Genomic DNA, 23144 nt, shown 5'->3' on the forward strand with positions numbered 1-23144 from the left:
GGATGTAGTCACTGATTACATTACGCGCAATACTTAATGCAATTGTCTGTTGTTAGCAACTTAATACTGGAGGTTCGGATGATAACTTTGAAGGTGGACTTTTTAGGCATAGATGCAGTTGGATGGCGGTCTATGTACTTTGTCGTAATGCCCAATTAAATCTCACAATACTCATCATAATATGTATGTGCATGGTCATGCCCTCTCTATTTGTCAATTGCCCAACTGTAATTTGTTCACCCAACATGCTGTTCGTCTTATGGGAGAGACACCTCTAGTGAACTGTGGACCCCGGTCCAATTATCTTTACTGAAATACAATCTACTGCAATACTGTTCTACTGTTTTCTGCAAACAATCATCTTCCACACAATACGGTTAACTCTTTGTTACAGCAAGCCGGTGAGATTGACAACCTCACTGTTTCGTTGGGGCAAAGTACTTTGGTTGTGTTGTGCAGGTTCCACGTTGGCGCCGGAATCCCTGGTGTTGCGCCGCACTACATCCCGCCGCCATCAACCTTCAACGTGCTTCTTGGCTCCTCCTGGTTCGATAAACCTTGGTTTCTTTCTGAGGGAAAACTTGCTGCTGTGCGCATCATACCTTCCTCTTGGGGTTGCCCAACGAACGTGTGAAATACACGCCATCATGTTGCCACTAGGGATAAAACATTAGTGCTATGTTCGAGGATATAGTCACTGATTACATTACGCGCAATACTGAATGCAATTGTCTGTTGTTAGCAACTTAATACTGGAGGGGGTTCGGATGATAACCTGAAGGTGGACTTTTTAGGCATAGATGCATGCTGGATAGCGGTCTATGTACTTTGTCGTAATGCCCAATTAAATCTCACTATACTCATCATAATATGTATGTGCATGGTCATGCCCTCTTTATTTGTCAATTGCCCAACTGTAATTTGTTCACCCAAGATCTTTACATTTTATCTTATGGGAGAGACACCTCTAGTGAACTGTGGACCCCGGTCCAATTCTCTATCTTGAAATACAATCTTTGCAATACTTGTTTCTTGTTTCTGTAAACAATCATCTTCCACACAATACGGTTAATCCTTTGTTACAGCAAGCCGGTGAGATTGACAACCTCACTGTTTCGTTGGGGCAAAGTACTTTGGTTGTGTTGTGCAGGTTCCACGTTGGCGCCAGAATCTCTGGTGTTGCGCCGCACTACATCCCGCCGCCATCAACCTTCAACGTGCTTCTTGACTCCTACTGGTTCGATTAAACCTTGGTTTCTTACTGAGGGAAACTTGCCGCTGTGCGCATCACACCTTCCTCTTGGGGTTCCCAACGGACGTGTCAACCACACGCATCATGGTGCTATATGGTTTCACGCGGCAAGACGACGGGACGGGGTCTTTCTTCCTGAGCGAAGAGATTTTTCGGACAAGTTTTTCTAAGTCCTTGACCGACAAATCCACCGACAGGCGATCCACATCCTTGTCGCCAGCATACATCCAGAGGGGGTTTTTGCGAGCCTGCAGAGGCTGCACCCTAATCCTAAGGAAATATGCTGTGATTTGGATACCCGACAACTCTTGTCCACGGGTATTCTGAAGCTCGTGGATGCATGTCATCAGCGCCTCTGTCGCCGATTTTTCTTCGTCGCTAGCCTCTGCATCCCAGGAGCGGTGGCGAAAGATTTTTTCATTGCCGTTGAAAGGAGGAATGTTGTGTTCCAGCGAGTCAGCGCATTCCTCGTGGACATACAACCATTTTTTGCGCCACCCTTGAACCGAGTCAGGGAATTTGACGTCGAAATACTCGACATCAGGACGGATGCAGATAACGACACCGCCTATGTTATAGGCGACGTTGGGGGAGCCATTACGGCGGAGGAGGAAGATGCGCTTCCATAGAGCCCAGTTAGGCTGGACTCCAAGGAAAGATTCGCAAAGAGTGATGAAAATAGAGATGTGGAGGATGGAGTTGGGAGTAAGATGGTGAAGTTGCAGCCCATACACAAAAAGCAAACCACGCAGAAAATCGTGGATGGGTGCAGAGAGACCACGGATAAGATTGTCAACAAAACTAACCCGATACTCAATGGGAGGCGTCGGGTAGCTCTCCTCGCTGGGGAAGCGCAGTGCGTCAGTCTTCTTGCTTATTCCAAGCTTCTTCAGCAGGTTAATGTCCTGCGCGGAGATCTTGGATCTCTCCCACTCCGTGTTCCTCAGATCTGGCGCCGCCATCTTTGTTTCGGAGGTGCTGTGCCTTGAAAGTCTTGGCCGCGGCGGCATCAACAATGGCGTCGAGGAAGTAGGTGATTGCTTGGGCACTGGAGCTCTTGTGGTTGCTAGGAAGATGTGGAAAGAGAGGATTTTTGGCGCGGTGAAGCGAAGGGGATTGACGGAGGAAGACGAAGCCTATTTATAGCGAGTCCAGTCAAAACGTCGCACCGTTGGATGATCTATGAATGGACTTGATGCTGTACACGTGGATCAAGGGGTAAAACGGTATTTTTATCATGATGGAACTGGACAGGCGCTACAGCGCGCGTGCCAGGAAAAACGGAGGACGTGTGTCCCCCACTTGCGTAACGTGTCAACAGGTCGCAGAATTTGGGCCCGCAGGTCAGTGAAGGGATAGCTCTCGCGTCTTTTTAATACAGTGATCGTGGCTATCGTCAGCACTGATGTCACTTTAGCAATGAAAATTTCGGCTGGGGTTTTATGAAAAGTGGCGACAGCAAGAGACGATTGCTAATCTCGAGAGCCTTTGACCAAATACAAGTTTTTGTCCAAATGCTCGGGGGCTACTTTATAAAAAGGTTTCGAGAAATTTGATGGAGATGGTTCGGAAGGGGACATTTCAAATATAGCGACAGAGAGAAATTGGAGCCTACAACCAAGTACAAGCACTTGGCTGTAGCCTCGGGGGCTACTCCCATCAGGAACGCTGTTCGCGTGCCCGATGAAATTTGAATAAGTCCTGGTGAGCATATTCTGGGTTATCAAAATAACTCTTCATATACTCCCATTGGGAGGTTATGTTAAAAACAATATAAGTCATCCGTTGACTCGAACAAATGTGCTACTCCAGCAGCCAGAAAAAGCACCCGACAATATATTCTCAGAGCGCCTCAGTCGCGAAATAATCTCTGGATGCCGCAAAACTCTGCGAAGGTAAGTCCCCGGGATCCGTCCTATGCGGCGTGGCACCGCCTCTGACGGCGGTTTGCTACTTTTTTTCCGTATCAACAAATACGAAAAAAAATCCTAACGAACGCGTTAGGTACCCGATAAAACATGACTGGAATTCGGCATCTGGTAACACCTTAAGCGGCACATGTCGAATTACGCCAGTATCCCGAGATCATGTCTAGGGACGTGATCTTTAAGTAGGTTTTGGTGGATTGCTATGAGAGCAGTTAACTGGTACCTGATCCGTCAGATGAACCAGCCCCAATTACCGTTATCCCTGTACAATATACAATTCTTTTATAAAAGTTGTCGACTTGTAGAAATCATATGCAGATTGTAAAGATAGAGATTTTCCCTGATTCTGCGATTCAAGCAAAATCTCGGGGGCTACTGACATAGGCATCCCCAATGGGCCTGCCGAAGAAGGTACCCGGGGTTTATTGAAGGCCCACGACCCGAAGTTTTACCTAGTTTGGAAAGATAGAGTTGTATTAGGAATATTAAACTTGTATATATCGCGGGTTGGTTCACGAAACCCTCTCGGACTCTGTAACTTATACATCACGAAACCCTCGGCCCCGCCTCCTATATAAGGGGGAGTCAAGGGACAAAGAAAGGATCGATTCATTGTTTTCCAGTAACCCTAGTTTTCATAGCAGTCGAGTACTTTTCCGGCTGAAACCTTCGAGATCTACTTGCCCTCTACTTCCAACTAAACCCTAGTCTATAACCCGTAGGCATTGATAAGTTAATACCTTATCAATTGGCGGACGTACTTTGCACCTATAGTCAGATCGTCAAGCCCAAACTCTACAAACAAATTGACTTACCATCATCTCATTGAAAGATCAGACACCTTTTCCTATCAACATTTCCGCCCCGACACGCGACCTCGTCGCCTGCCCCACCGCCTGTTATCCCTTGGCGCCGCCTCTCCTGTGTGCCCTGAGGTTCCCGCAGCCCTGCCTATCCTTCCCCCTCTAGCGTGAGCCACCCGCCTCCTAATCGAGCTCAACCAAGCTCCGCCTCCCCTGATTCGGCCCGGTGGAGGCTGTCACCGACGCGGGAGAAGGTCCGCACAACCCCCAGGTAATCCCGATGTCCCACCCGCGCCTCCTCGCCTCCACGCGGGCGTAGAGAACAACGGCGACTGAGGCCTCGACACAGATCGATTATGGCCAGATCTAGGGTTGTCGATGTCTTATCCTTCATCCACGTGGCCGGTCACTCTCACGCCCCGCCCATGCATGTGGGATGTGTTGCTGGCGGCAGGGCTGGGTGTTGGCTGCATGGGCGGCGCTGAGCATGGGCAGCGACGAGCGTGTGTGCTTGGGTTTCCATGGTGGCCCGTTAGCTATTGTGAGGAAAAAAGAAGAGAGTTGGGAAGAAGAGGGGGGAAAGAGAGAGAAAAAGACCCACCGACATATGGGTCTACCTACAACCAAAACAAGGCATTCTTCTATTGGATTGCTACTATAGGAAGGCTAGCAAAGCCAAAAATAAAAAAATTAGGGCTTGTTTAATTCAAAGGATTTAAAAGGCGGAGGAATAGGAAAAAGGCAAGAAAAGTTTGTCATGGCTTATGAAATCTTAAGAATGAAAAACGAACGAATTAGTTGTAGACGTCATTTGATTGCTCTACATGAAAAACACATGAAATTTCTATGGAGATTGATGACATGTCATAGTTGTCATAGACACGTAGAAAATTTCAAGAGATCTAACCTTTTGTTAGAATTCCTATGAGATTGTAGTATAGGAAAGCAATCCATAGAAATTTTGGAAGATCCAATCCTATGAACTAAAATCCTATGAAGAAAAATCATACTGTACAAATTTTCTTTGGAATCCCTATTATGAAAGAAACAGGTCCTTAGATTGCTAAGGGCATCTCCAGCGGCGCGACGCATTTCGGACGCCCAAATTGTCCGCTCGCGTCCGTTTGCGTCGTCTGGCGGACGCCAAAATAACCGCGAGGGGCGAAATGTCCGTTTGCGTCGGGGGCTACCTCCAGCGGTCCGACGCATTTTGGACATGCAAGTGTTTATTTTGGTGCTACTTCTTTTCAATTTTGTTGAATGATCAAGTTTTAAACGCGAAAAAGTTGTACTCAATGATGTCATGTTGGGCGAATCGAATAGATTATAGCCTAAACAATTAATCGGATACTTCAATCGACTAAATACAAACATATTTAACATACAAATAAGAAGAAATTTAAAAACATATAAACTAAAACTATTTTTTGGCCTTCTTGTTAGAAGGCCCTGCCTCGTCGTCGAAACTCCTGCGCCTCTTGCTTGTCACCTCCTCGTCGAAACTGGAGGATGACGCGCCCATCGAGGAGTTGAAACTGGAAGCAATGGCGTCTTCGTCATCGTCGTCGGTGAACGGACGACGACGCGCCGCCCGCGCCAGCGCCCTGGACTTCTTCCTTGCCGCCGCCTTGTCGGCCGCCGCCTCCTGCGCCTTCAACCGGGCGAACTTGCTGTCGGAGTCCTCCTCCTCCTCCTGGTCCTCGTCCTCGTCCTCGGCGTCGCTGGCAGCACCGCCTCCGTCCTCCTCCTGGCCTTCGCTGCCATTGCCGCCTCCGTCCTCCTCGTCCTCACTCGGCGTGGAGGTAGGGTCGCTGGGCGTGGAGCCCGGATCGCTTGGCGTCGCAGGGGATTTCCACCAATGCAGAAATCTGGGCGACTTGCCCTCGCTCTCCGAGTCGGACGACAGCGTGTAGTTGCTCATGGCGTGCCGGTGTTGGAGAAGAAGAAGAGGAAGAAGAAGGAGTCGGTTGAACTTGAATTACCGTAGACACGGGTGTTATAATGTGCGCGGATTAATGGCGGCGCGTTTAACGAAGAGGCCGGCGGTTGCTCTTCCGCGGCGGTTCGGCGCTCCATTGCGGCGGTTGATCGCTGCGGTTGCCACACCGGCGCGCGTTGTGAATTCGAGGCCGATCGAACCTGGATCGCTGCCATGAGGGCCAGTGGGGAAGCGAGCGGACGCTCCGCGCGACCCGACCGCGGAGACGCAAACCTGGCGCATATTTGGGCCAGATTTGCGTCTCTGCGGATGGCCCGGACACTTTGCGTCGCCCCGCTGGAGGTAGTGCCAGACGCATTTCTGGTCCGCGCGGACGCAAACGGTCGGCTCAACGTCCGTTTGCGTCGCGCCCGGTGGAGATGCCCTGAACCCTCTTTCTTGTGTGTGTATACCTAGTTTTGGTGGAATGATCCCTGGACAGTTGCAAGCAAAGTTTCCCGCCCAATCAAACACAAATCAGGTCCCGATAAACACAACACAGGTCTATCCGGCCTACGGCGGCGGCCGCATCGGCTGCGGGATGGAGCTGTCGGCCGCTTTCGAGGAACGCGTCCGGCAGATGGAGGACGCTCGGAACCACCGCATCTCCCTTCTGCAAGTCTCTCCTCCTCCACCCTTCCCCCTCTTCTCTTCTCTTCTCCCCAACCCCAAACCCTAACGCCTTCTCCCCTTGTCCCGCAGGCCGAGAAGGAGATCCAGGCCGCCAAGTACCGCCTCCTCCAAGCCAAGATCGCCGCCGCCCGCCGCCTCCAGCGCCGCCGCCTCCTCCTCGAGCGCCGTGCCGCCGAATTCGCCTCCCGCGCCCTTGCCGCCCGCGCCGACATCGACGCCACTCACGCGCGCCGCCTCCTCCTCGCCCGTGACCTCAGGCACGCAACTTGTCCCTCCCGCTCATTCTCCCCCCACCCAAATGCAGCGTGTTTAATTCGGGCCTAAAAGTGCCTTTCGCCTACTGAACATTTGAACTGGGCACGCGCGCAGCTCGACGAGGTGCGAGATCGACGAGGCGGAGCGGAAGGAGGGGGACTGGGACCGCTTCTACGAGTCCAAAAGGAAGGAGATGGAGGACTTCCAGGCCATGTCGCAGCAGTTCGAGGCAGAAGCTCGTAAGGAAGTGCAGAGGCTCAAGGATTTGGTATCTCAAGTAAGGTCCCGGCCGCTCCTTTGTATTGATAAACGAGTATGAGCTTATCCTAGTCCCTTCGTGTTGTTGCATCTGTCTTGTTTAACCTAATTGCCTTGTGTACCAATGACAAGTTGACAACGCAGTTGGGTGAATCTTAAAGTTAGTGCTTAACTCTGTTTGCTGTGCAATGTCCACATAACAACATACTAGCAGGGCGTTTAATGTCTTAATGGTCACTAGCTAGCAGGATGTAGTGTGGGCATCGAGCTTTTCTTGGCCTTACCAATGGACCACTGGAGAAGCTGAAAGCTATCATCTGAGTCAAACGGCCCGTCTGACTGTAATCCTGTTGGCCATTTTGCCTCCTGACAAGATTTTTAATTTAATCCTCTTGTGTTGATAGGTTCAGAATTTGTAACTTAAATTGACACGCATTGCTAAAGACCAACCTGTTTGTGATTTGGCCTGCTGAGTACTAGCATGCTTGATGTCAAAATGGTTAATGTACCAAATGATTTAATGTGTGTAGTAGTTTCTAAACAGGAGAGATATAGGCCATTAACTAAGTAGCACTGTCTATGGATCAGAATTAAGAAGTTCATGATGGTAGATTTGTAAAAAACTATCATTGTGTCTGAAATTTTTTCTTACTTCGGATCAATGTTCTTCACTTCTTGTCCTGATCCAATGTAGAAAGAAATGACAGTCAGTCCATGGAAGCCGTGTAAAATTTTAATGTTGTACCATGCCCAATTATCTTTTAAAGCATCTTCCTTATGTAGTAAAGCTTCCTGTAGATATTATTCTGCATAATATCTTCCTTATGTTGTAAAGCTTCCTGTAAATATTTTTTGCATAATGAGAACTTCTCTATTATCTAGCAGTTGAGAAAACAATACCATGGGGACTGGGGATTCATGGACCACACTCTGCACATCACCACTAACTTCACAAGCATCCAAATAGCATTAATCTAATTTTAAAAGACAACCTGCTATGTATTATATGAGTTTCCCCCTTAATTTAATACATTATTAATTGGTCCACTTTGCTTGGTTTCGAACACAATGATTCACTTATATACAATGTGTTGATCTGAAACAACCAATAGGAAACCAGTGATCCAACATCCTATTAGATACTTGCATAAAAACTATCATTGACTCCATAATTCGTACATGGTTCAGAAAAAAAATCTATACTATCTGCTTATATTCTGAATTCTTACCTGTTCACATCTGATTGATGGGTGACAACTGCTTTAAACGTTGCAGCTGCAATCAGCTCTGCAAGAGCTGCAGAGCAATGGGATGTACTCCAACGACGCTGAGATCACGGCAGCAGAAGCCAGGAAGTCCGATCTCACGGCTAAGAAGGCTAAACTGGAGGAGAGCCTGGTTTCAGCCCGCCAGTTCAGAGCACTGCTCCAGCAGCAGCTCCAGAAAGCTTTCGCGTCACAGGTTGGAGATCAGAAGGCAGCACAAAACTGACCATCTGATGCTCAGGTGCACCAGAATGCTGCTACATGCAAATCGAGGAAACCATAGTTCTCTAGCCCGATTGCTCCCTTCCATTTCATGCATTGCCTGTACAGCTGAAAGTACAATTTTCATATTTCCAGTCTTATGTCCACAAACACTGAAGTTTTCCCGGATTCCATCTTTTCCACAAAGTTAGTTCGGGACCAATTACCATAGACACATGCCGTGATCCAGAGTTGCAAATTTTGCCAGTTGCAAATATGAAAGTGTTTCTACTTTTCTATGTATGCAATGCATTCCAAGTTCTTATCATTCAATCAGCACAACCCATATAATATACTCACTTGACATAATATGCAGAAATATTGTTGAAGTCAGCAGGGTTTTCTTTCAAGTTTCAAATACCTTTAACTCCTAATGGAATTGTATAGATGCTGCAAAGTGTGCACTTTACTCTTCTCGTGAATGGTAGGCCTAGTCTTTCCCATTATTTGCTGACCCGAGTGGAGAGGTTGGTGCCTCCCTTCCAACCACTCATGCACTTGTACCATTTGGTTAAATGCTGCACATGAAGACCTCCCTTGCAATGTCACGTACGAATTAATATGTAGACCGCCCACGGTGAAATGCTGATGCGTTCAATCAGACTTGATGTTGTCAAATGAGCGAATACACCACACAACCACACACTTCATATTGTAAATATACTCCAAATTCATGGTAAAATCACGTACAGTTGTTGAATAACAACGTAGATCACTTGATGCGAATAAAGAAAGTAGACACTGAAATTACCACTATGGCATGCATACAAATTGGAAAAAAATAGCAAATTAACACTCTTTCGCCAATAATGCGCAAATAAAGCCATTATATAACAGTGAGCAAACAAGCATACACACACAATACTAAAAATCTCCCACGGGTCACAGCCAACACACATATGGTTGTTTAGACGGCACACGGTATCCATCGTTCCACCTATCTTCATTCGTGTGTACACCTATGGTTGTTTAGACGGCGCACATATGGTTGTTTAGACGACACGAATGGTTTCTATACATGACAGATAATAGCATTCAAGACTAAAGCGCAAAACGTTAAAACCCCACATATCTTCGACACTCTTTCGCCAGCAAAACACGCACGCATAACCAAACGAGTAAGCCATTTCACATGCGTCAGCCAGTGTAAAGAAACACGCTGAACCGCAACATAACAAGAGCACACGACCATACTCGCAAACAAATCCTACACATCACCAGCCGAGCAAGTGAACGCACCGACACAAAACGTTGAAATGCCACTCACCAGAAACAAACCGACCGTTCCGCGTAAGGCCATGCTTCCAACGCATCATACATATCTCCTAGCATATCCCACTTATCTAAGGTACCTTTACACCGATAACGCGCGCACACGACAACGTAGATAGATAACTGGCCCGCACACACGCAAGCGCGAAAACGTCACGGAACCTAGCACATGGCGACACTCTTTCACCAGCATGCACACATGTCACGCATAGCGAGCCCTTCTGCCGCTGATAAGTAGATTTTTTTTTCCTGTAGTTGTGAGGTAGTTATTGGCAAAAATTTGGCACAAAGGGTTTATGTTGGATATGCCCTAAGCAAATAAATATGCAACAACAAGATATGAGAAATAGTCTACTATATAATAAATAAACGTAGTAATATGAATTAATGGTTTGTATGGTTGTATATTTGGAAAATGCTGGAAAGGCAGGGCAAAGGTGTATAAAAACCAACGGCAGGGAGTAAGCAGGAGTGAGCCCATCGAGCAGGTGCACTCATCACTCCACGGCTCCACGCTAGGCGCTACTGGTAGCTATAGCTAGGCAGGCAGCCGCCCTCGGAGAGTCGCTCCCTCTCGCAGAAGCAGAACCGCGGCTCTGGGCTCTGGCACCGAGGTTATTATGGCGACCGCGGCAGAGCTCGCAGTACCTCTCGCAGCAGCGCAGCGCAGCGGCAGGGAAGCCGAAGCCTAGTGTGCCCCAGCCTGCCCTGCCTCTCTGTGTTGGAGTGTCGCGTGCTTCTCTTTTGCTTCCTTTCCTCTCCTCCCAACCCGAGCCCGAGGCCGAGGCCGAGGGGAAGGAAAAAGCATTTTAAAAATACTACTCGACTGGTAGTAGCCGAGAGTAAAAATCCCACCTCCCGACCCGAGCCGAGCCTCGCCACCCTCCCCGGAGCATCGCGTACGCCTGCCTCGTAGTATACCGTATGTATCTACAGTGAGGCGGCGCGTGCGGTGCGGTGCGGTGCGGTGCGGCGCGAGGGTTTCGTCTCCGGCGGCGGCGGCAGCAGCGGCGGCGGAGGAGGCGGAGGTTAGATCTGGGCGGAGGGGATGGGGAACCGGATAGGCGGGCGGCGGAGGGCCGGGGTGGAGGAGCGCTACACCAGGCCGCAGGGGCTGTACGAGCACCGGGACATCGACCAGAAGAAGCTGCGCAAGCTCATCCTCGAGGCCAAGCTCGCGCCCTGCTACCCGGGGGCCGACGACGCCGCGGGGGGACACCTCGAGGAGTGCCCCATCTGCTTCCTGGTAACAGATCTTTCCTCTCCCCCTCCCTCTTCCTCTCTTCCTCTTCCTCCCCCCACGCCTGCCAAATTTTGCTGCCCCGCGCCGTTGCTTGCATGCCGCCGGAACGGAATGTTCGATGCGTCCCTGCCTATTCATTGGGTCGATTACTGTGGAGTGCCGTTGGCGTGACCCCGTCACCGACTCCTCACGTGATTCTACTTAATGCCTTCAGTTAATGTCTTTTAATTTTACTCGACCTATACCCACGTTTTCTAGTTCTGTAGTAACTGTATTTTTCTTCATTAAGCAGGTGTAGTGTAATTCGTTAGTACTGTGTTTTTTTTTCGTCGCAACTTGCGCTATCTGCTACTGACATCATACAGCGCTTGCGGTATATGCATTGTCCAAAACCGTGTCCCTGATGTTGTTATTCAGCCACAGGATGTAAAGGGATTCTGCCAATGTATTTTGTTTTTATGTGCATCAGTAACTAACTGCTGTTCTAGGAGGGTTTGGATGCGTCTCTAATGAACTCCTACAAAAACACGGCATATGTTGAGCTTATTCTTATCTTATTAGCATATCTGGTGGTATTGCTGTCATGCGTTTGTGCATTGCTGTTTGTCAGTGCAGCTGGGTTAGGAGCATTACAGATCCTATAGGGAGTTTGGCTAACTGTTCTGAAATATTATAGGCTGTAGAGAGGCACGGTGTTCATTATGCAGAATGTTTTATTGCTCTCCAGAACTAGGATTGGGGATCTTCCTGCTGTTGTAGTACCCTTGATTCGATTACCAAAAGGATAATGACTGATTCTTGTGAATGTTTAGCTGTTGTTGTTCCAGGATACCGTGGATAGTTTGTCTTATTAGTAAAATAACTGGAAATACCTCTGATCTTGCGTGCATTTATGTGGCACCAACTAGATGATGCTACTGTAGTTTGAAGTTCGAACATTGCTGCAGCTAATGTTAATACAATTGGAATGCTAATGTGTCCTGTTGCATTTTATCTTTAATCTTAAAATCTCTGGCTGAGTTTGTGTAAACATGGGCATTGTATTATTGGAATTTCTCATATTTAGCACCTGTAGTATTTCCCGTGTTCTTAACTTGTTAAAATACAAGATTTGTTAATTACCGTTGAAATTCCCCATGTCCTAAAATGCGTCTTCTTCCTTATTGTAGTTCTATCCAAGTCTTAACCGCTCAAAATGTTGCTCGAAAGGGATATGTACAGGTAACGCATCTGTCCTACTTGTTACTACCCATGATTGTCTGTTACTCTAGGTCCAAATGTCCTTAATGTTTGGTATTTCCTACAGAGTGCTTTCTTCAAATGAAACCAACTCATACTGCTCGGCCTACACAGTATCCTTCATATTGTCTCTGCTCTTGTTTCATACATCCTTGTATTGGTGATATGCGTTTCTTCTCAATTATCATGATAATACTTAACAAATGAAGATGCCCATTCTGCAAAACTCCCAACTATGCTGTTGAGTATCGTGGTGTCAAGACAAAGGAAGAAAGGAGCATAGAACAGTTTGTAAGTCTTATGCTCTAATGTGTTCGCCTTTTTGTTGATTAGTGCCAGTTATTCAGTATTTGCAAAGCAAATGCATTTACTTAACCTTGTGTAAACTTGTTACAGGAAGAACAGAAAGTCATTGAAGCACAAATGAGGATGCGCCAGCAAGCACTTCAAGATGAAGAGGATAAGATGAAAAGAAAACAGAGCAGGTGCTCTTCTAGCAGAACAATCGCTCCAACAACAGAAGTGGAGTATCGAGATATCTGTAGCACATCCTATTCAGGTCTGCACTAGATATGACCAACATACACATTTAATTATGTTAGTTTTTATGTAGCTTAATCTGATAACTCACAATGTGTTATGTCATTTCCAGTGCCATCGTACCGATGTACTGAGCAAGAAACTGAATGTTGTTCATCTGAGCCTTCATGCTCTGCCCAGGCTAATATGCGGCCTTTTCATTCTAGGCATACTCGGTATGTTGTTTTCATTTTATGTTTCATAGGATTATACAAACCTTTCTTTTTTGTGGGGAATGCTAGCCTTGAACATATGGATTTTTTTTTTTGCGGGAAATGCTAGCCTTGAATATTTCAGGCGAGTTTATTTTTTAATTAGAAATAAAAATAAATTATCCATATGTTGTCCATAACGATTGCTCCCAAAGGAACATGTTACACATCAGATGAAGACGTCTTAACATAGGTGTATCTGAATTATCAAATACTACCTCTGATTCAAGGAATAACGCATCCTCGTTTTACGTGCTTTTCGTTTGACTAAGAATTACTTCAAATATATAAAGATTGTTTGTATGAAATTAACATCATTAGAAAGTGTTTTTCAATACGAATCCAACGATACTAATTACATATAATATAACCAAGATTTTGTTGCTCAATTTTTATGGTCAAAGTTCGCCTTGGAATACGCGTGCGCCTTATTCCTTGGGATGGAGGTAGTACTAGCCATTGGATTAAATGCCGAAAGCAGTGACCAACCATTGCATGATGGCAGAAACCAAGCACACAGAGACACTGGCCTTCTGGAAAGACCCTGAATTCCTTCACTTTACAGTTCCCATTTTGCATACTAGTGATCCGGGTTATCCACCATTCATATAGCAGCTGTGATAAGCGTCATCATTCTTTTATGTTTAAGGTTGTCTCCTACTGATACCCCAACTAACACATTTAATTAGATCAAGCTTTATTCCGTGTTTATTATGATATGATTTTTTTGTTGAAATCATAAGAGGATGTTTTTTATAGTTATTTTTTATGTTTAATAGAATTTTCCTTAGTTAACCAATGAGGAAAGCATTCTTTATATCCTGGGCCTGCTTTCAGTATGTCAAGCCTAGTTGACCTAATGGCTACACTGAATACCATATGCTGACCCTCTAATGCGGGCTAAGCCCGTGTGGGTTGCCCGATCTCACGAATTGACCCGGGTGAGTGTGATTGCGGAGGGGGATTCGCGGGGAAGTGGATGAACGCGAATAACACGATACAAACACACGCACACACACAATCGGTTATCCTCGTTGGCCCGATACACCAACTCGATAGAGGTTGCGAGAAAAGACCTTCCGGTAGAAGTCCCGCAAAGAGATCGACAAATCGAAGCACGCGAGATCTAGAAGGGTGAAAAGACCGGAAGGTTGATAGAAGTGCAAGCAAAAGACCAAAAGGTAGAAGTGCAAGCAAAAGATCAAACAAACGGTAGAAGTCACCAAAGAGATCTTCACGAGTCGATAAGGAGCCCGGGTGGTACAATAGGAATTAACCTAAGGTGGGGGTTACCCAAATCCACAAAGGGATAGTAGAGGCATAAGCCAATTCATCTAAACATCATCTCTCCCTCATGAAGGTGGGGGTGGAGGTCTATTTATAGGGAACCACTAAGGAGGGGTAGTTTGGGGAAACTAAGATACAAGCACAGCTATACATGTGGCAGATTAGGGTTTAGATTGTGAGTGGTCACGACCACGGCGGCGATCTTGCCGGCGCGTGGGGAGAAGCGGCAGTGCCGGCCCTGGCGGCGATCTTGGCTTTGTGTAGGCGGCGATCTGCGCCACTGGAGCTTCCAGCTCCTCTTCCTCCTTCTCTTCCAAGCTTCCGTGACCTCGGCCTTGCGTCCTCGGGTCTCCGTGGCGTCCACTCTTCCCTCCGTACTTGTCGTCGAGTTCCTTAGCGTGCCGTCTTGTCGATGAAGCATATGATGTGGCGAAGACCGAAGGTCGGGCTACATCATCTCCCCCCACTTGAAAAAGAGTCGTCCTCGACGATAAATCTTCATGAATGTGTAGAGGAGGTAGATGACACCAACACTTGAATGTCGCTTCACTTGTCAAGGGCCCTATCAATAGCACAAGAAAAGCCAAACAACACTCAAAGCATAGCCAATGTTCCACGGGTTTAGTAAGAGAGCGCAAGTAGAAGGAGGTCACCTTTGCATACTGTCGGTGTGCTCTCATCGATAGATCTTGGGTCGTCGAAGTATGTGGGCGGAACCACTCATTGACGCTCATCCACAAGTCACATGTACCTTCACACAACAAAGACCAAGCAAAGTATATGTGTGCGTGATAGAGGAGCATATCATCAACGACATGTCCATTCATGTTCACAACACCGTTAGCACAACACAAATTTATCAAGAATAATGCATGTGCAAGGTCAATGTGTAAGAACTCCATACGAACATCTTCCAAATCCGGAAACACAAAAACTCCAAATTGTGAGACGACTATGATGTCCATCTCATGTGTAAACTCATGTGCCTTATTGCACTCAAGGCATCGGAAAGAGGAATTGTTCAACATCCTTGAAGCAATAAGAGGAGAAATTGGCCAAAATGCATAAGTGGAAGTGTCCAAAATATCATCAACATGTGTGCACACAAACCATTTGAAAGAGAAATTGGTCCTCATATTTGGTGCAACACACGACATATCTTCCAAAAAGTTCACCAAGAAAACATTTACACAACCGTGTGTGCCAACAAACCAAATGAAATAGGAATTGGTCAACTTGTTTGAGGCAACACCAACGGTAAGAATCACTTCATCATGCTTGCAAAAGAATCAAGAGAAAGAGAAATTGTTCGGCATGTTCAATGCAAAGCATGGGAAAGGTATTAGAGCCGGGTTCGATCTTGAACTTACTTGTATTATGCTCTCTAGAGCTCTCTTTGTCAACTCGTGCTCAATCGAGGTTGACATTGGCATTCTTGTACCTACACACACAATAGGCAAAGCAAAGAACGTGTGTGCATGGTATATGAACACATCATCCATCATGATGGTTCATTTCTTTTGCACATCACCATTAGCGTTAAGCAAAGCATCATAATAGATATGGTGAATATGCGGAGTAAACATGGGAACATGCTCAACATGGATATATGCAAAGTCTCCAAAATTTGAGAGAGCTATGGGGGCAATCTCATTTACAAGCACATTAACATTATGGCAAACCAAGCATTGGAAAGAACAATTGTTCAACATTTTGGTTGCATTAATGGGAGAGTATTGCAAGCATCTAGCACAAAACATGTTCAACATTTTATCATTGTTGTCGACAAACCTAGGGAAAGAGCAATTGTTCGGCAAGGTTGTCACAACACAAGCATCATTATCATTATCATTGCAAGCAATACATGGGAAAGAGCAATTGTTCGACATATTGCAAGCAATAGGAGAGAAAGTGAAACTCTCATAGCATGGCATGGACATATTATCATAAGCAACTACTTCCACATGATCAACAATGGTGGTATCACAAGTATCACAAGGGAAAGTGAAAGAAGCATATGACATGGCAATAGGATCATCCAACTCATGCAAGCACTCACAAATCATCATGTCCACTATTGGGATCATGGCATCATCAACACCCATATAGTTACCTTTGTAGTCCGACTCATTTGAAGTGGGTGTTGTGGAAGAGGTAGGCTCCATATGGCCTCCATGTTCATCTTCAATCAAGCATGGTGTGATAGCATCATCTTCATGCACCATGTACATTTTCTCCATGATCGGGAACTCGTCATCCATGGGACCTAATGAGACACAAGGAAACACACTAGAGGTAGAGGGTAAGTTGTTAGAATTCGAAATGGCCTCACATGACCTATCAACTACCACTCTCATCTCACTCGGTGTGTCACTCATATCCTCAATGTGGAGGCACTCAAGCTCATGTATAGTGGATTCACTCATCTCACATATAGTGGAGTCGCTCATCTCACATATTGTGGAGTCGCTCATCTCACATATAGTGGAGTCGCTCATCTCACATATAGTGGAGTCGCTCATCTCACGTATAGTGGAGTCCCTCATCTCCATGGCAACGGCGTCGTCGATGTCCGAGCAACCTAGCAAAGAGGAAGACAACACAAGAGGAGTAGAGGTTAATGTGTTAGAAATCAAAGCGTCCTCACTCAACTCATGTGGTGTGTCACTCTTGCTCTCAAGGTGTTTGAAGTAGGATTTGCACTCGGCTTTGTCTTGGGAGGACATCTTGGCTTCAAGAGCTTCTAGCTCGGCAAAGTAGGCTCTCATCTCGGCCTTTTCTTGTGGGGTCATAGTGGATAGCTCTCACTAGGAAGGGTGTATATGTATGTGGTGGAAGGAAAACTACCAAAAGGTCAAAGCTAGCAAACCAAAATCGAGAAAATGGTTCAAGTTAGAGAATAACCGATATGTACTCACACACACACACAAAGCATACGCAAAAGGCTAAGAACTCTATATGGTGATAGGTGAGGAAGTGGATAGCAAACGAAAAGAACCAAAGAAAATGTCTATTGTCAAATGTGGGTAAGATCCAAAGTCAAATGTCAAAAGTGGTGATCTATGTCAAGGAAACACGGAAACACACACAAGGAAGAACAATGGGGTTAGCGCGACCAAGGAAGTGAGCAAGTAACAAAGATGGTCCTAACGAAGACTATTAGCTCGGTGTCGCGCCAACACAAGAGAGACCGTAGCTTGGTTGCATATGAGAGAAGCAACTAGATTTGGACAAATGCCACTCTTCTCTTTTCTCTCTTAGTGCTCACAAGCTTTGCACTCCTTTGTATCGGTGGACACACACTCTTTTTGTATTTCCTTTTTCCTTTTTCTCTTTTTTTTTTTTTTTTTTTTCTATGCTTAGAAGCTTTCTTTTTCTCTATATATATGTCACACTCTTTCTTCTTTTGTGTATCTTTCTCACCGAGCTTGCTTCGGAGCTTTGCTCAACACAACGCACACACACACCCTCTCACGGTCGTGACAATTGTGCAATGCTTCGCAACACTCGGAAAGCCACTCTCAATGGGATAGGTACACAAAGAAAGAAACGGGGCTACAAGGGGAGGCAAGTTATACCTATTGATGTTAGGCGGTGTCAAGCACACGAACTTGCGATGGAGAAGTGGTGGTGTCGATGACGATGGTGAAGTTGCGCCGGAATCCGGGGTGCCAACGGTGTCGTCGCGGTGTTGATGTAGGCGCGAAAGCGGAATAGACAACCGATGCACTCCAAATCGGAAACCGAGCAAATTAAGTCAATGCCCGAAAAGTTGCGTCAAAACGAGCGGTCAAAAGTTGGGCTCCAAAAATCGTCAAAAATTAGACGTAGACTATGTGGGGTCGTTGGATGATGTTGTTAAAGTTTGGAGTCAAACGGGCGTCGGAAAGTTGTCAAAATTTGGGGCAAAAAGATGAGTCAAAATTGGATGGAAGTTGAGTCAAATTATGCGGAACAGCACAGGAGCGGCAGTGCCGTTGTTGTATGGCCGGCAGTGCCGGGGTGGGCCGCACGGCAGTGCCGGCCGGATTGGAGCGGCAGTGCCGGCCTGGAATCTGGTCGGGGCGAGCTGGTGCTGAGGGCGGCCTGGCGACGCGGGCGCGTGGTGGTGGCGGGGTGGGGCCAGGCGGGTGAGCAGCGCGAGGAGGAAGCTGGGGCTAGCTGTGCAGCATGCGCGCGGGATGCAGGGGAATGAGCGGCGTGGTGGTGATTGGGCCAGGCGGTGTTTGTTTGCTGCGTTTGGTAGGTTGGTTGCGGGGAGCCTGGCCGGTTGCTAGCAGGGCGTGGTGGTGCGGCTGGGAGCAGGGAGGGTACCAAACAAGGCAGGGATCAAGCGGAGGTTGCTGCAGGTGGCGGCGGCAGTGCCGCTGAGTGTGAGCCGGCAGTGCCGGTCGGCCGGCAGTGCCGGTGAAACGGGGCCGGCAGTGCCGGTGAGCACGAACAGGACGAACTGGATGAACACGCAGCGGAAATTTGGGGCAAAAATCGTCGATTCTGAGAGATTTACAAGGAATTTGACGGTGAAATTTGGAGGAGATGTAGATCAGCACTAGAGACAACAGATCTGTGGACCAAAACCACAAAAAACTCAACAAATCCAGAGATCCAAATTCGAGCTATTTTTTGGGGAAAAATTTTTGGGCAAATTTTTGGGCGAAATTGGTGGAATCGGAGGGTCAAATCCGTGGCAACCTTTGCTCAGATACCATATGATGCGGGCTAAGCCCGTGTGGGTTGCCCGATCTCACGAATTGACCCGGGTGAGTGTGATTGCGGAGGGGGATTCGCGGGGAAGTGGATGAACGCGAAGAACACGATACAAACACACGCACACACACAATCGGTTATCCTCGTTGGCCCGATACACCAACTCGATAGAGGTTGCGAGAAAAGACCTTCCGGTAGAAGTCCCGCAAAGAGATCGACAAATCGAAGCACGCGAGATCTAGAAGGGTGAAAAGACCGGAAGGTTGATAGAAGTGCAAGCAAAAGACCAAAAGGTAGAAGTGCAAGCAAAAGATCAAACAAACGGTAGAAGTCACCAAAGAGATCTTCACGAGTCGATAAGGAGCCCGGGTGGTACAATAGGAATTAACCTAAGGTGGGGGTTACCCAAATCCACAAAGGGATAGTAGAGGCATAAGCCAATTCATCTAAACATCATCTCTCCCTCATGAAGGTGGGGGTGGAGGTCTATTTATAGGGAACCACTAAGGAGGGGTAGTTTGGGGAAACTAAGATACAAGCACAGCCATACATGTGGCAGATTAGGGTTTAGATTGTGAGTGGTCACGACCACGGCGGCAGTGCCGGCGTGGGGAGGGCGGCAGTGCCGGCCCTGGCGGCAGTGCCGGCCTGTGTAGGGCGGCAGTGCCGGCCCTGGAGCTTCCAGCTCCTCTTCCTCCTTCTCTTCCAAGCTTCCGTGACCTCGGCCTTGCGTCCTCGGGTCTCCGTGGCGTCCACTCTTCCCTCCGTACTTGTCGTCGAGTTCCTTAGCGTGCCGTCTTGTCGATGAAGCATATGATGTGGCGAAGACCGAAGGTCGGGCTACATCACCCTCTCTATTACTGCGATGGAATATTTGGTACAACCAAATTATTTCAAACTATTAAAATTTCATGTGAAGGATAACAATCTTTAGAAGGGAGTAGGAGTTTATAACCAATTTCTGTATACATTGAATGTTCTGTAGTTGGCCTATGCAGGAAAATAATATTAAGGTGTTGGACTTGGGCCTACTTTGACTGCCAATCCAGTTGACCTAGCGGCTACACATGAACACTTCCTCTGCCACTATTACCTTCTCTATGACTGTAATAAAATAACTGGTCTTCAATCTAAGGGTGAAAACGAGGCAGGTCCGTTGTAGGGTTTGGTTTTGTTGTTTCTGACTATTTGGTAGTTCATAGATTTGGTTAGCTTAGATTTTTTTAACTTGCGTTTTTTTTGTTTGTACTTTGTGCCATCTTGCATTCTCCTCCTAATACAGACGATACACGTTGGCCCCATGTTTGAGTAAAAAAACTGTAGGCCATATTATTATATTTGTGAGTAATGTTCGATGTTTCATGTCGGGGTTTCTAATCCGACAGATTTCCACCCTTACACCAAACATGTGGTTTGGAGTGGATATGTCTTGGCCTAAACAATCAATGGTTAACTACTTGGCCAATGTGTACAGTAAAGCCTATCAGCAGTCCCTCCTATCAGTATTCTGATAACTGATAACACCTCTTTTCCTCTTGGCATCCTAGATTATGAAATCGAAGCCTGCATGGTTCAGTTGTTATAAGTACAAAAGTAGACGTGATAAGTTTTTTTGATGCTACACAGTAGTACATGATAGCACCTGTACAGTTCAGATATGCACATCACGGCTAAATGAGAGGACGCTTTTGTGATGGTGCTAGTGCAGAAACCGTCATAGTAGATAGAGGTATTTGACCGAAATAAAATATTTCAGTCTGTCCAATCTGTGTTTTCACCTGTTGTGGTTCTTGTTCAGAAGATTGTTATGCTTAGTTAGTTTATGCTTCCATTGTTTTTGACAGTTTAAGTTCCAGCATTAAGCTGCAAACAAGGTATGACCGAAAAAAGACTTGCTGAAGAAAACTTAATCCCTTTTGTTTTGGAGTTGAAGACTTCTCATCAACTTCCTTGGATTTCAGCGGAAGATAGTAAACAACACAAAAAGGCCTTTAACTCTTGGTTGAATATGAATATATATAAAATTTAAAAACAGAAGCAGAAAACAATATTTCTTGCCATTTATTATTATGAGGGATTTTAGAAATGACATAACCAGACAAAGTGGCCAAAGAAGCCAGGCAAAACCGACCAACAAACAAAAAAAAAAAGATGCTCCCTAGGAATTTCGCCCTGCAAGGGCCCAATTTGCCATCACTCTTGTCCAATTTGTTGTACTAAGCGTGATAATGATTAATTATGTAGACATAAATAAGTCTTGTGACATTCCCTGAATTGTCCTTTTCTTACAGTGATGATAACATTGACATGAATATAGAGGATATGATGGTTATGGAAGCAATTTGGCGTTCAATTCAGGTGAAGTAAAAGCTTTTTATATGTCTCTTGAATGAACATATTAAGAGTATGATTTGCATAAATGGTTTTCTATACCCGGTAAAAAATAGTTTTCTATACGAGCTGCAGAAAATTTGATGGTTTATTTTCATCATTCTTACTCTTATTTCCTCTGTCATTTGAGTTTACCATTTGTGGTAGTACTGTTCTTCAAACAGTGTGCTGGCAGATAATGACGATATCTCACTTGTTTTTGTGATTTCCTTAAAGTATGTTTTAAAGTTTGGAGTATGATTTTTTTAATAAATACCATGTTTAGTTATCCTGTTGTTATTAAGCCGAAGATTTCAGTAGTTCCTGCTCAAACATGCATATAGTTCCTAGTCTCATGCTTGTTATTTGTTGCTAGCACTGAATGTACTTGGATTTTTTGCACTGTTTCTATAATAAACAAAACCTTATGAGCCTAGGCTGCATATTGTTTTGTGTAAACGAAAGATTAGTTGAATGCATACCCTCACACTGACCATGAAAGTTCTAATTTTAAACTGTCTTAAATTGATAAGGAAACATAGTTTTGGTTACAGGATGCACTTCTTCCTTCCATAACTGTTGAGCTACGATTTATGTTTCGAACTGGATATCTTCCAGTTGCGCAATTTAAAGCCATGTCGAATTCTTTGTATATACTTCATTTTCTGCAGTCATGATATAATCAACGACATTATGGATTAGAAAATTTCTGTGGTTCATCTTATAGTAAAGAATAGTTTGAATACATATCTGCTTCTAATATGTTCATGTTTTCTCTCTTAGCAGGAGCAAGGAAGTATTGGAAATCCTGTTTGTGGTAGCTTTATGCCTGTAATTGAGCCACCCTTGCGTGAACGGCAGGCATTTGTTCCAGCTCCTCCTCTGGAAATGCCTCATCCTGGTGGATTTTCTTGTGCTGTTGCTGCTATGACTGAGCACCAGCCACCAAGCATGGACTTCTCTTACATGCCCGGTAATAGTGCGTTCCCAGTCTTTGACATGTTCCGCCGACCGTGTAACATTTCTGGTGGAGGCATGTGTGCTATAGAGAGTTCACCAGATAGCTGGAGCGGGATTGCACCAAGTTGCAGCAGGGAAGTGATAAGAGAGGAAGGGGAGTGCTCAACCGACCACTGGTCGGAGGGTGCAGAGGCCGGAACAAGCTACGCTGGCTCAGACATTGTGGCGGAACCAGGGACTATGCCACTGTTGCCTTTCGCTGAAAATTACAATATGGCACCAAGCCAATTCCGCCCGGAGAGCATTGAAGAACAAATGATGTATTCCATGGCTGTGTCTTTAGCAGAAGCTCATGGTAGAACACACACGCAAGGGTTGGCATGGTTGTAACACTGTGATTTTGACGCCTCCTGCCTCCCCCCGTGCGCTGTCGTTGGTCTGCCACCCCTTCTGCTCCTTTTTGCCACCCCGGCTGTTTTGTTTCTCCTTTTTTGCATGTGTTGCTTCATGGTTTGATATAGTTCCAGCTATAGCTCTCCATTATTATTGCTTATATGTATGTAAAATGGAATATGAGGAAGAAAAAGGAAAGAAAATCGGTCACAGTTCGTAATGCTTGTAGGAAGGGTGCACAATATCTAC

General features: G+C 46.0%; 2 protein-coding genes across 2 annotated transcripts; both read left to right on the forward strand.

Moving 5' to 3' along the window:
* Nucleotides 1-6410: 6410 nt before the first annotated feature.
* LOC127307500 (uncharacterized) lies at nt 6411-8966 on the forward strand. The gene is made up of 4 exons (XM_051338226.1): nt 6411-6580; nt 6664-6851; nt 6964-7126; nt 8383-8966. The coding sequence occupies exons 1-4, from the start codon at nt 6503-6505 to the stop codon at nt 8596-8598; spliced, it is 645 nt and encodes a 214-aa protein (XP_051194186.1). The 5' UTR covers nt 6411-6502; the 3' UTR covers nt 8599-8966.
* A 1452-nt stretch (nt 8967-10418) lies between these two features.
* Nucleotides 10419-23115, forward strand: LOC127307499 (E3 ubiquitin-protein ligase GW2). Its single transcript, XM_051338225.2, has 8 exons — nt 10419-11151; nt 12318-12369; nt 12455-12500; nt 12597-12678; nt 12784-12946; nt 13040-13142; nt 21464-21530; nt 22329-23115. The coding sequence occupies exons 1-8, from the start codon at nt 10954-10956 to the stop codon at nt 22890-22892; spliced, it is 1275 nt and encodes a 424-aa protein (XP_051194185.1). The 5' UTR covers nt 10419-10953; the 3' UTR covers nt 22893-23115.
* Nucleotides 23116-23144: the final 29 nt, after the last annotated feature.

The sequence above is a fragment of the Lolium perenne genome, chromosome 6 (genome assembly GCF_019359855.2).
Source record: "Lolium perenne isolate Kyuss_39 chromosome 6, Kyuss_2.0, whole genome shotgun sequence".
Lineage (NCBI taxonomy): Eukaryota > Viridiplantae > Streptophyta > Magnoliopsida > Poales > Poaceae > Lolium > Lolium perenne.